This window comes from Zootoca vivipara, chromosome 9, assembly GCF_965207765.1.
Source record: "Zootoca vivipara chromosome 9, rZooViv2.hap1.1, whole genome shotgun sequence".
NCBI classification, from domain to species: Eukaryota; Metazoa; Chordata; class Lepidosauria; order Squamata; family Lacertidae; genus Zootoca; species Zootoca vivipara.
Window position 1 is genome coordinate 50,289,198 of NC_142592.1, and position 13,052 is coordinate 50,302,249.

The 13,052-nt window shown below is 43.8% G+C and overlaps 1 protein-coding gene and 1 pseudogene across 2 annotated transcripts in view; one reads left to right on the forward strand and one right to left on the reverse strand.

Annotated features, from left to right (window-relative positions):
- The window catches only part of ATP6V0A4 (ATPase H+ transporting V0 subunit a4), a 35,260-nt gene extending 23,522 nt beyond the window's left edge, over positions 1-11,738 (forward strand). The window contains exons 15-21 of one of the 2 annotated variants that reach the window (XM_035127314.3): positions 2-120; positions 2,526-2,742; positions 4,518-4,625; positions 6,214-6,354; positions 8,252-8,369; positions 9,937-10,111; positions 11,282-11,738. In XM_035127314.3, the coding sequence (XP_034983205.1) occupies positions 2-120; positions 2,526-2,742; positions 4,518-4,625; positions 6,214-6,354; positions 8,252-8,369; positions 9,937-10,111; positions 11,282-11,372 (969 nt within the window). In that variant the 3' untranslated portion in view covers positions 11,373-11,738. The remainder of the gene's footprint in view (position 1; positions 121-2,525; positions 2,743-4,517; positions 4,626-6,213; positions 6,355-8,251; positions 8,370-9,936; positions 10,112-11,281) is intronic. The other variant, XM_088652224.1, reaches the window with a different exon arrangement.
- LOC132592770 (phosphoglycerate kinase-like) lies at positions 1,027-1,868 on the reverse strand (annotated as a pseudogene).
- Positions 11,739-13,052: the final 1,314 nt, after the last annotated feature.

The following is a 13,052-nucleotide window of genomic DNA, read 5'->3' on the forward strand; positions in this document are numbered from 1 at the left end:
GATCTGGAACATTGCAAGCAACAAGTTGACCTTTTTAAACTCCTACAAAATGAAGATGTCTGTTGTCATGGGAATCACACACATGGTCTTTGGGGTAGTACTCAGTCTCTTCAACTACATGTAAGTTTAAATGTCCCATGCTTAATTCATATGTTGCTTGTTGTAGCATACAACTGTGATTCATTTGTAGGTTTCCTGAACTGGAATCCTTTTTTGCTGTTCTGCCTTGGAGATCTTGCTGTTTCCCAGGCCCAGCTGCCTTGGTTCTTCATTTGTGATCTCTTTGCTCTCCCTATTTTCATATGACCATATCTTCAGTGTCCATATCTCTCATGTAGGAGAATGTTAGGCTTCACTCCTCAGTGTTCCTGAGAGACTGAATTATTTAATTAAACTCTGCCAAGAGAGGGTTCCTTCATTACCACTCCAGGCTTATCAATATTTTAAGAATGCAGGAAGTAAAGCTACCTTCTTAGTGATTTGGTCAAGGCTTCAGATTGAAATCATAACTTGCAGTTTCTGGAGTTTAAAGGCTTTATTCATGCAGGAACTATTTGCAAGATGGGTGGAGATAGGAGAGGAATAGCAGACATCTTTTCTGGAGGAATAGCAAACAAGATGACTCAGCTTTTAGGGGTGGAGTTAACTTAAACAGAGGGAGTATGAGAAAATTCTGGCTAGATTGCTACATAAGCAGTGTCCTCTGGTTGTTTAAAACAACACATGCATTAATTAGAAGCTTAGAAGAAGTTAGCATACTGCTTTCCTCCAACCGATTCTTCTTCTTATAAAAATATTGCCAATCTCCATGTTGTTGGTAGGTGAAAGCCATCCTACTACCAATTATCATCTCATTGACTTGATCCAGCATGTTTTGGGTCAGCTGAATCTTATCCTGAACTTTAGCACTTCCAAGGATTGCTAGGAAGGATCACTCTGGACTTTCTAGAGCAGGCACCCCAAACTTCGGTCCTCCAGATGTTTTGGACTACAATTCCCGTCTTCCCCAACCACTGGTCCTGTTAGCTAGGGATCATGGGGGTTGTAGGCCAAAACATCTGGAGGGCCGCAGTTTGGGGGGTGCCTGTTCTAGAGCATCCTTTTTCAACCTTGGGTCCCCTCATCATTCACCATTGGCCATGCTAGCTAGGAATGATGGGAGTTGTAGTTAAACATTTGGGGACCCAAGGTTGAGAAAGACTGCTCTAGAGCTTTAGCAAAATAATCAAGTTCTTTCTTTATCAGGAAACCAGCAGCTTTGAGGTGGATTGAACCCAACCATGGAACTGTGAGCTCTGTGTGCAGTTCCGAAAGCACCAATGATAAAATCATCTCCTAGTTTAGAAAGCAATGCTCTGAAATCATCTACCTTTGCTGAATCAGCCTTGATCTTGTTCCCTGAAGTATCTTCCCCTTCCCCTTCTGCATGGAATCAGAGGTTTCCCAGAAGAGTGACTGAGCTAGTTTCAGGATAAGAACCAACTGCTTTAACCTCTGAACCCACACAGTCTTCCAGGAACAAGGCGTCCCGATCAAAGTTCTGCGGCTGCAGGTTGCAAGGGGAATTTCTTAGGCATAGTAACTCCACCAAGTCACCCCAGGTGACTCATCAGTACCACAGACTTATCTCCGTGGTCCAAGCAATGCTTGATGGTTGGGACAGCTGCCTTAATTCTCTGGTGGTTGGTTAATTTGTTGTCCTTCATTGGGACATTGAAGTCCACCTGCATGACCATGTGCTTGCCCTTCACGTTCACATTGTCCAGGATGGGCTTAGTAGAGAGACTTTTTCTCAACAGAAGATGCTGGCTCAGTCTTGCTTGACCAAACGATTGCAGCCTCTTCCTCCTTCATTGGGTGCGGTGAAAAGAGCAATCCTTGTGTCACTTGCAAGATCTGTAAAATCTGGTACTTTGCAGAAGCAGGATGTTCCTGGCCACAAACGGTCTGATGTATGTATTACCACGGAAGCACCCAGGAAGCGATTTGCCTTATCTTGGCTTCCTGTTTTTACTGTTAGAAACGGTTGCACAAGACTTCATTTAAGCTGGCAAAAAGTGAGAGCAATGCATATATGAAAAAAACCCATTGATTATTGATGTATATAAAGCTAACAATCAAGAAAGCTGGATTGTAATTTTATTTCAATATCAAATCAGTATTATTTTGATCTGTTGTCCTAAAAGGCCCATAGGCCCATAGTCTACTCTGCCTATTTAGTAATCCGGCACTGTGTGGTGGCTTCACCTTACCAAAATAAACCAACTGGTGATTTAATATGTCCCAATTGCCCTCCTTCCTTCCACATCATCCTGTAAATCAGCTTTCTCCAACATGCCGCCTTCCAGATGTTGCAGGGCTACAACTCCCACCATCAGCTCCATCTAGAATAGGCAATGGCCAAGAGAGACGATGGGAGGAGTCTCAACAATGTCTGGAGGGCACCACACAGTGGGAAGCTGTTGCAAACTCTATTTGCTTCCACACTGATGTTTTTCTTCTTCTCTTGGCTTCTGTCTTCCCAGTTACTTCAGGCAAACCCTCAACATCATCCTGCAGTTCATCCCACAGATGATTTTCATCCTCTGCCTGTTTGGTTACCTGGTTTTCATGGTTATTTTCAAGTGGTGCCAATACGGTGTTGCTGACGCGCAAGATGCCCCTAGCATCCTCATCCATTTTATCAACATGTTTCTGTTCAGTTACAATGATGAGACAAATGCTCCACTGTATGTGCATCAGGTATGGTCTCCTTTCTCTTTTGCCAAGGGCACCAGGTTTGGAAGGATGGTTTACGGTTATTATTTGACTACTAGCTGGCCCGGCCACACGTTGCTGTGGCTCATCCCTGTGATTCCCCCCACCCTGTCCCGATCCATGACATATCCCGCCCCTCCTCCCCCCAACCCCCACCCAGGTGAGTCCCCACTTCCATTCGGCCTAGTCTGTAAAGGCGAGCTGTGGTGTTGTGGAGAGGGAAGGTGTTCTAGCTGCAGTACCAGTGTAGCTGCCGATAGAGGGCAATGTTTTGTAACCTGGTTCTTTTCCCAGCATGCTCGACAGGGTCTCCTGGCTGACTTTTTAGGTCCTAAAAACGGGGTTTTAGCTTGCGCAGGTGTGACATTTGTATACCCCGCGTAGCTAGGAACACTCGCATAGTGGCATGTGACGTTGTGTCCAAATTTCATCGCTATCGCTCAAGTGGTTTCGGTGAAAAGTGCAAACCAACGGACATGGCCAGTTTACATATATATATATATATATAGAGAGAGAGAGAGAGAGAGAGAGAGAGAGATTTGTTGTGGACTAAGGAGGATTCAGAGTCTAATGTAGCTTAAGGCTGCCATACACCTGGATTTTCCCGGACATTACTGAGATGTAATTGGCGGAATTGACATCCGGGGGTGTTTCCGAAAGGCAGTGCTTTGTCCTGGATCTTAGGCAAGTCAATTGAAAAAATTGTGGGGTTTTTTTTGGTGTTTTTGTAAAAAAAAAAAAAGCTGCTGGTTTTTATTTTTTGAAATATGGCAACCCTAATGTAGCTGTGTGTGTTGGAAACAAATAGGTTTTCATGTTGTAGAGCCCTGGATCTGCCAGTACTGGAAAAAGGGTTCCTGCCTTATAAAAAAAACCTACCGTAGATGTTGAGGGGGGAAAAAAAGAGAGAGAGAGCAGACAAGCAGAGACTTCATGTGAAACAGATAAACTTCATTTTATTCGGAAAGCTTACTCTCAGAATAATGAAAATGAGAACAAAAAAACCCAGCCTGTTTCACAACAGACTTATATGTGCCCTGTAAATGGCACAGAATTACTCAGTTCCAGGTTACAAATTAAAAGTACATGCATTAGTTTGCAAGTAACAGATTGGCAAATGCTCTTGATTTATGAGCACGCTCTTGAGGAAGGATAATACAGCAGCATTCGGGGCAAACAATCTTAAATCAAAAGCACAGTTTGAAAGTTGCGAAACATTTCCCCAAAGAGTCCTAATTAATCATGTTGGTAAGGCAGCTTCAGCATTCAATGGTTTCCCAGGATATGTTTCTGTTTTTCAAATAGCAATTTCACTGATCTTCAGCCAGAACGGTTGAATTTTTTCAGAACGCATAGGGCCATTTCTTTTAACAAAACCACATTGCCAAATTATAGCTCCTTCCCTCAAGGTAAAATAAATTTACTTGCATGGGTCTCATCTGCACCATACATTTAAAGCAGTATCATACCACTTTAAACAATCATGGTTCACACACCCAAAGAATCCTGGGAACTGTAGTGTGTTAGGAGACCCCTGTTTCCTTCCAGACCTACAATTCCCAGAGTCCCCTGGCAAGAGGGGTCGAGTGTTAAACCACTCAGAATTGGAGCTGTGAGTGAGCCAGTGTGTTATTTTTTAATATCACAATAGAATTGCATTTTTGAAAAAAGATAATTGACACCAAATTTTCATTTAAGCAGGTGTGGGTGGGTGGGTGGTGTGTATTGCTTATCTATCTTATTTCCTTCCTTCCTTGTAGCAAGAAGTACAAACCTTCCTGGTAATTTTTGCCCTGATTTCTGTTCCTTGGATGCTTTTGATTAAGCCTTTCATCCTTCGAGCCAATCACCAGAGAGCTCAGCGTATGGTAAGAATACAGATCTCTTGAGACACTTGGCCTCCTTGCTAGAGGTAAAGGCAATCTTGTGTTGAGTGAGATGAGCTGAAGATTAGTAGCAAAGATCTGCAGATCTTTACAAAACCAGGTTCTGAAAGCACTGAATTGTAGAGCTGGAAGAAACCTTGTAATTCAACTAATCCAACCCCTTTCCAAGGGAGGGAATCTGCTGCTACAGCATCTGTGATAGGTGATCAACCAAACTAATTGGAATTGGTAAGAGGATATATCAATTATACTAATCTAGACACCCAACCTGTGTGGGTTAACAACGAAGGAAAAACGGCTGGTGCCTGTTTCTAAAACACAGGGGTTTGCAATCCCTCCAGCAGGAGAAAGCCCCATTAGCAGAGTTAAAACTCACAGGTTTATGCAGCAGCGTAGCATCAGTAATATATAGGATACCCATTGAAGTGGTCTTGGCTAAAAGATGGTGGCTTGACCAATAGCTGTGCAATAAACTTAGTTTTTGAACAGAAGGCGAGTCCTCTTCTCTAGCTTTCTGTCTGCTGGGTCGCAGTCTGCTCTTGCTCATATGGAAAGCAGCTTTCTGAGAATCCAGTCCATTTGAAAACTATTATAATGCAACCCAAACATTAAACCCCGGGAAGAGACTTGCTAAACAAGTGCCTCGTTTCCCACCCCCACCCCACACAATACATGCAATATTAATTTCTTAGATGGGTGGTGATTTAATTCAAAGATTATTTTCACTGCCCTGTAATTCATTGTTTCGCCATCTGAAGTACATTTAGACATTCCCCATAGCAACTGACTACTAATGAGCCCATTTGTCAGCCAAAGCCTTATTCAATAATAAGAACCTTTTTTGTAGCTTGTTAAGATGTGAAATTGATGTCTGGTAAAAAAAAAAAGACAGTGAGGCGATGGGAAGATAGATTGCCTGATGCATGTATATAGAAATAGGTTGATTACTATGCAATCAAAGGATATAGTCTCTGAGGCTGGGGAGCCTCAGACTCGGGGGGCCAAATGAGAACCTCCTGGTCGCTCTATCCAGCTCTCAGGCTTCTCCTCAGGACAAGCCCTTCCCCAGACCTAGCTTGAGTGCTTCTGCCTGCCTGGCATGTGTCCATGTGTGTGTGTAGAAGGCTCTTGACTTTTGAGGGGCTGTTATGTAGCCAACTGTACAGTGGTACCTCGGTTTAAGTACACAATTGGTTCCGGAAGTCTGTACTTAACCTGAAGCGTACTTAACCTGAAGCGAACTTTCCCATCAAAAGTAATGGAAAGTGGATTAATCCGTTCCAGACAGGTCCATGGAGTACTTAAACTGAAAGTACTCAAACCGAAGCGTATTTAAACCGAGGTATGACTGTACTGGGGTAAGAATTGCATCCATTGCCTGGCCCACCCCTGGCAAGCAGGTCCTGGAAGCTTGAGCACAAGAATTGGGGGACCTTGGGCTTTAGACTATTGTTTTTAAAAACTATTTCTGCAATAATACGTCGTACTTTCTGCTGGATCTGCTTTTTTGGAGACCCACATGCACTTACGTGCGCTGACAAAAGCCCTTCTCTGTTTTGCTTCTCCTAAGCTGGCTTCACCTGAGCTGTCGGAGAGCCCCACTGGGGACATTGAGGTGGAGATCATTAAGTCTGACTATCCTAAGAAGCCAGTCCAAGACGACCACAATGATGGCGGCCACCATGGCGGGCATGAAGACCACGAGGAAGAGGTAGGGGCAACCAAAAGTAGGGGAGGAAGAGGTAGGGGCTGGAGAAACTCCCTTATGGGGGAAAAAATATGGTTTCTGCATTTTGAGGCTTTTTAGTTAGGAAGAAAGAGGTGCAGGAAATTATGTATGCTGTGGGGAAAGTGAATAGGGAGAGCTTTTCTTTTTTCTCCCTCCCTCATAGCACCGGAACCCGGGGTCCTCCATTGAAGCAGATTGTGCTGTTTTGCATATATTCAATAGTACAACCCAACGAACATTAAAAAGCCAACTATGCACTGATCAGTTACTAACATGAGGCTGCATTTGTTTTGTTTTTTGTTTATTAATGCCTGATTAATGAGAGCTTCAGGACAGACAAAAGGAGGCACCTCTTCACATGGCGTGTAGGCCACTTTCAGCCAAAGTGTTTGAAGACATGTGTGCAGAGGTGTTATGGCATCACTGTCAAGAGGCCGTTATCCTGTATATAGCTAGAGATATACAGGAGTACATTACCAGCTTTGTCTTCCACGTTGCTCAGGAATTCTAAGACACACACACATATCATTGCAGATTTCAAAGGGTCTGTCTTAATTCAACATGGTGCCCAGTTGTATTCAAATGTAGATGAAAAGTCAACAGCATTAGTGTGATTAAAGAATGAAGGCAGTATTGGTAGCAGGTGCTCTGTTTGAGAAAAAAATCCAAAATATTTAGGGGAGAACCAGTGATGTAGGTTTTTTATTATTATTTTAATTAAATTTTAGTAATATAGAAAAAGAAATGCACCCTACCCGGTGCAAAAACATACAAAAATAAGGCTACTATTTACATACACATACACAAAAATACTTCCCCCCTCCACAACATCTCAACTTCCTTATCTTATAGATTTGATACTATCATTGCGATTTTTAAATTTTTGATCTCATTATGACATTCCTAATTAATATTTTCTACTTTACTCCTTTAATCTAGGCATATCAACATATTCTTTCTTGAACAGTGTTTGTCCATGTATTCTTCGAAGCATTGCCATTCTGATCTGAGTTTTTGGTTTGTCTGTCTTCTTATGTACGCAGTTAGCTTTGCCATTTCTACAAATTGACTTAGTTTGTATAGCCAGTCTTCTTTTGTGGGTATTAGTTTGCTCTTCCATTTGCTGGAATATACTATCCTGGCGGCTGCTGTAGCATATAAGAAAATTCCTTTCTTTTTCTGTGGTATGTCTTTTCCCAATAAGCCGAATAAATATGCCTCTGGTTTCTTTTGTAAAGATGTTTTAAGATATTTTTTTTAGTTCTTCATGAATCATACCCCAGTAGGTCTTTGTTTTTTCACAGCTCCACCAGATAAGGGACAATGTTCCTTCCATTTTTCCACATTTCCAGCATAAATTAGACTTCTGTTTATAAATTTTGGCAAGCTTTGATGGTGTTAGGAACCACTTGAAAAACATTTTCTTGAAATTCTCTTTTATGGTGTAGCAAGCGGTGAACCTAATATCTATACACCAGAGCCTTTCCCACTGTTCCAAATATATTGTATGCTCAATGTCTTGAGCCCACTTTACCATCACCTCTTTAACTTCTTCTCAGGGCAGTCTTGAGCAGGTCGGCCGCCCTGGCACTGAGGGGCGGAGATCGCTCCGGTGCCCCCGCCCTCGCAGGGCGTAGTATGGTTTCCGCGCCCTGGCTCACCGTGCCACCGGGGGTCTACCTAGAGCCGGCCCTGCTTCTTCTTCTTATAGGTCCCATTCTAATAATAGATTGTAAACTTTTGATGGTGTTTTCTTGTTGCTTTTCAATAGTACATTATGCAATTTCGATTCTTCTGTGCCCAATCCTCGGTTATGTAGTTCTTTGGGTGCTCCTGGCCACAATGTAATGTCATTTCCCCCCTTTAAAATCTCTTTCAGTTCAACTTCGGAGACATCTTTGTTCACCAGGCTATTCACACCATTGAATATTGCCTGGGCTGCATTTCCAATACAGCTTCCTACCTCCGGCTCTGGGCGCTGAGCTTGGCTCATGCACGTGAGTTTTTCATTTGTGGTGCTCACTGTGTTTTATATGTCTGAATCGCAGAGTTGGAAGGGAGCCCGAGGATTATCTAATCCAGGCATCCCCAGACTTCGGCCCTCCAGATGTTTTGGCCTACAACTCCCATGATCCCTAGCTAACAGGACCAGTGGTTGGGGAAGATGGGAATTGTAGTCCAAAACATCTGGAGGGCCGAAGTCTGGGGATGCCTGATCTAATCCGACCTCTTGAAGTGCAGGAATATGCAGTTGTCCCATACAGGGATCAAACCTGTTTGGGCATGGGATGAGAGAATATTAATACTAGGCATCTCCGCAGAGTAGGTGCTGGGAACCTGGTAAATACCAGGCATTGCTGGACTCCAGTTCCCAGCAGCCCTTGCTGAAACTCAGTCCAACAACATTTGGAGAGCCACAGGTTCCTCATCCCTCCCAGAGATTATTTGAATGGCCAGCAGATAATTAGGAACTCAGGGACAGTGTACAAGGAAGGTCATACTGCATTCAAGTTTAACTCAGAGTAGAGCCATTGACATGAATGAATCTAACTTATCCATGCTCATTTATTTCAACATGTCTACTCTAAGCAAAGCTTAGTTGAATACCACACACAGTTAGGCACATTAAAGCTAAACGTGAGCCAAAAGATGGGGAGTGTTTTTTCAACGTTGTTGGCATTGCCAAGAAAACACCACCTCCCTTCTTGGGGCAGTTTGGTGGTGCTTGTATTGAGAGGAGGCGACAAGGTTCACCCACATAGTTTGAGGGTGATCAGTGGGGCCAGCTGACTGGCTTCAACCAAATGACTGATGCAGGCAGCAGTGCCCTCGCTCGGAGCTGGCTTTGTTTGCTCTTGGTGATGTTATTGCAAAGCCAGTTCTGATCAGTGAGAAAGCTGCGATGCCATCATGTTCAATATTGGTTGGGTGCACCCTTTAAGAAAGAGAACAGAGAGCCCTAGGCAGGGAAAATAACAGTACTGATTCATCAACAAAGAAAGTAGGAAGTGGCAGTGAACTTCAGATATTGTTGTATTACAAAGGTTGAAGCTCCATCCACCATAGCTGCCAAGTCTCCCGCTGAAAAATGCGGGATCAGCAGCAGCACGGCACCGGAAGTCGCTTCTACACATGTCCAGACATGCGTAGAAGCAACTTCCGGTGCTGGCACTGCCTGATTTCCGGTGCCCAGGCATGGGCAGAGCGGCACCCGAAATGGAGCCTCCCTGGCAGGTAAGAAATCCGGGGGGTTTCCGGGATTTTTTTCTATTCGGGATAACAGCGGGAAATGGATTAAAATCCGGGGTTTCCCACAAAAAATGGGAGACTTGGCAGCTATGCCATCCACTGCTGGCATGTCACCCTTGGGAGGTTGCCCAGAAAGGAATGTGGCCCTTTGGCTACAGGTTCTGGCCTTCATGGGGGGTGGGGGGAACAGAGGGGAGCTGTGACTTACTCTTCTTAGGGGGATCTCCTGCCTGAATGGTCTTTAATGTCTTGCTGTTTGTGGCTGTTTCTTGCTTGACATTTGCCTCTGTACTCTCTTCCCCTTTGTCTCTCCAGAGCTCTCAGAGGTCCTCTGGGGCCAGGTGCTTATCATCTCATTCCAGTCCAGCGGCAACTGGATAGGACTCGTCGTAATCTTCATCCTCTTTGCTGTCTTTGCTGCTCTGACTGTAGCCATTTTGCTGATCATGGAGGGCCTCTCTGCCTTCCTGCATGCCCTGAGACTTCACTGGTAGGTAACCTGGGTTGCATTTGAGTAGGAAAAGGGTTGACAAAGAAACAACGAAAAGAAATAGTTTGAAAATGTATCGCTATGGGTTCCCCACATCCCCAGTGGCCCAGTGATACTCTCCTGCAAGAGAAAACTTGGGAGAGGTTGTGGTGTTTTTTTGAAACATTTAGTGTATTTACAATTATACAAGTTGAGCATAGGTGGAGGTGATCAATGATACACATTCCAACCAAGGAGTAGATCTGCTACCTTAATTGGATCTTCAGAGAAAGAGACCTACATCACAAAGAGGCTTCTGGCCTTCAGCTCATTTGTTCTGGGATTGGGGGGGGGGAGAGAGAAATTTGATACAGTTCTCATTTGAAGGCGAAAGACAGTGTTTTAATGGATGCATTGTTTTGATATTCTCTTTTCAAAAATGAAAAAATAGGCTTAACTGTACTTCCTTTTCAAAAAAAAATAAAAAAATCCTTCCAGCAGCACCTTAGAGACCAACTAAGTTTGTCATAGGTATGAGCTTTCGTGTGCATGCACACTTCTTCAGATACATTGAAGCAGAAGTCCCCAGACGCTTATATATAGTCAGATGGGGGGGGGAAGGGAGTGGGTGATTGACAGACTGATAGCTGTTGATGACCGTTAACGATTGCAAATGCTCTACAGGAAAAGCAAGGGGTGAGAATTCCTTCCAGCTTTATCATGTATAATGAGATAAGAATCCAGTGTCTTTATTCAATCCAGGTCTCTCCGTGGTTTTAAGCTTGGTAATAAGTTGCAGTTCTCAACTCATACCGGTACCTATGACAAACTTAGTTGGTCTCTAAGGTGCTGCTGGAAGGAATTTTTTTATTTTGTTTCGACTATGTCAGACCAACATGGCTACCTACCTGTATTTCCTTTTGTAAGCCACTTTGATTGCTGTTTAATAGAAAAGTAGGATAGAAATAATAAACTTGACCAGTGGTCCACAGACCCCCAGGTGGGTCTGCATAGCCTACCCAGTGGGTCCGTGGCACCATTCGCATAACAAAAACTACCACAGCGATTGATAGGGGGTCCATGGCTTGGCTTTTGAAAAACAAAGGGCCCGCAGCTCATTGAGAACGGCTGAATTAGATTAAACTAACCCCTTATTGAACACAGAACCCTCTTTATTTGCCCTCCCATTAGGGTGGAGTTCCAGAACAAATTCTACACTGGGGCAGGATATGCCTTCCTACCATTCTCATTTAAAGCCATCATAGAACGAACAGAAGACTGAAGTCCACTTAGAGCATGGAGATCTAAACCTTTCAAGATTGCTTCTCCTCCTCCTCCTAACTCTCAAGATTAGCTTCAGGAATACTTCACAATATTTCCCTCTATAAACCATTGTTTTTTTTAAAAAAAAAGTGGAAGTGAGTGATTTATTTAAAAACAAAGATGTACCATCCAAGGTTTCTTTCACCTCTGCACTCATCTTGTTCAATCTCACTCTGCTCCATGCGAAAGGAATCTGGTTTGGACCTATTAAAATCATAAACAAGATATGTTCCATTTCAGATTGCAGGTATGTAGACGCACACAATTTGATGCTCCTCCATAACAAGATGGGGGGACTGGACCATCTACATAAAAGACTAAGGACCAAGGATATGTTGCAATGGAGTTTCATGTTTGGAGCCCCTGTTTAAATTTTCTTTTTGTAAAAAGCAGCTGCAGGATCAGGGCATATGGGGGGATACTGACTGACCCTCCCCAACAATGATGCAGATCCTCCCCCACCCTCAGGGATCCATTAGCCACGTGGGGCTTAAATGTTTCAGCCTGCAAACTTTTCTCTCTATGACTAATCACAATTGGATGACTGTGCTTCCATGTAGGGGGTCTGATCCAAATTGGGAGCCCCTCCAGTGAGTCCCCATAGCTGCTTTTACAAAATAATAAAAGCATTGAGGGCTCAAAAGAGGCAGCTCCCAATGCAATATGTAGTTTGGCCCTTAATATCAGGGGAAAGCATTCTAGCCTAGCCTTTGCCCATCGTCCTGCCAGTTTTCAAGGTGCAGGGCACATTTGTTGTCTAGAGGAGCATTTAAGCGTCTGACCTCCCTTCTGTATTCTGAAGTGGTACAGCCCAGACATAGATTTGCCATCTCAATGAGAACTAGGACCTTGGGTTCTGCAAATGCAATACTTCCCAACTTTGCTGTGCAACATGCTTTTCTGCTGTGCCACACCCAGCCAGGAGGCAGACTTGTGTTCAACTGCAAGGCCAAAGTATGATGCCTCCTATAGATTATGGCTTCCCAAAATCCACTAACATGTACTTCTGGTTAGCAAGGGATGCTAGGGAACTCTGCTACAAATTGAAATGGCTGGTGGATTTGCATTTCTGCTGGACGATTTAATGACAACTGGACAATTTCATTGAGAGTTCAGAATCCTTTCCTTGCAGAACAGGATTCAGGAGTAAAGTATAGGCAGGTGAAGCCTTCTGTGTTGCATTGACATAAATGTGTCTTGTCATGCAAGGACAGAGCAATCCAGTCCATGCTTTTCTGGCATTGTAGGTTGCTGCACAAGGCTTGCTCAGACAGAGAACGCCTGGCTGGTGTCATAGGTGATGCTGTTAAAGCATCTTGCTGGTCCAAGAGGCATTTGTACATGCCCAGCATAGCCTACAATGCTTGTTAAGCATCTGGGGAGCTCAGCAAAACCGGCTGTGCCTTGGGGAGTTCTGCAGAAGAAACAGTCAATCTAGAATCTCAAGCAGGTTATGGAGCAGTCGGAAAGTTCATAAAAGGCTAGGCCTGCAGAATCTTTTCCAGAGTGAAACCAGGTGGCTCTATCCATATCTAGTGCTTAGCTATAGAAGTCAAGCAACTATAACCTAAGTAATTGCATAGTCTGGAAACAAGCTCAGAAGTTGCAGCTTTCCCTGCTGTTGGGCTGCAATGATGGG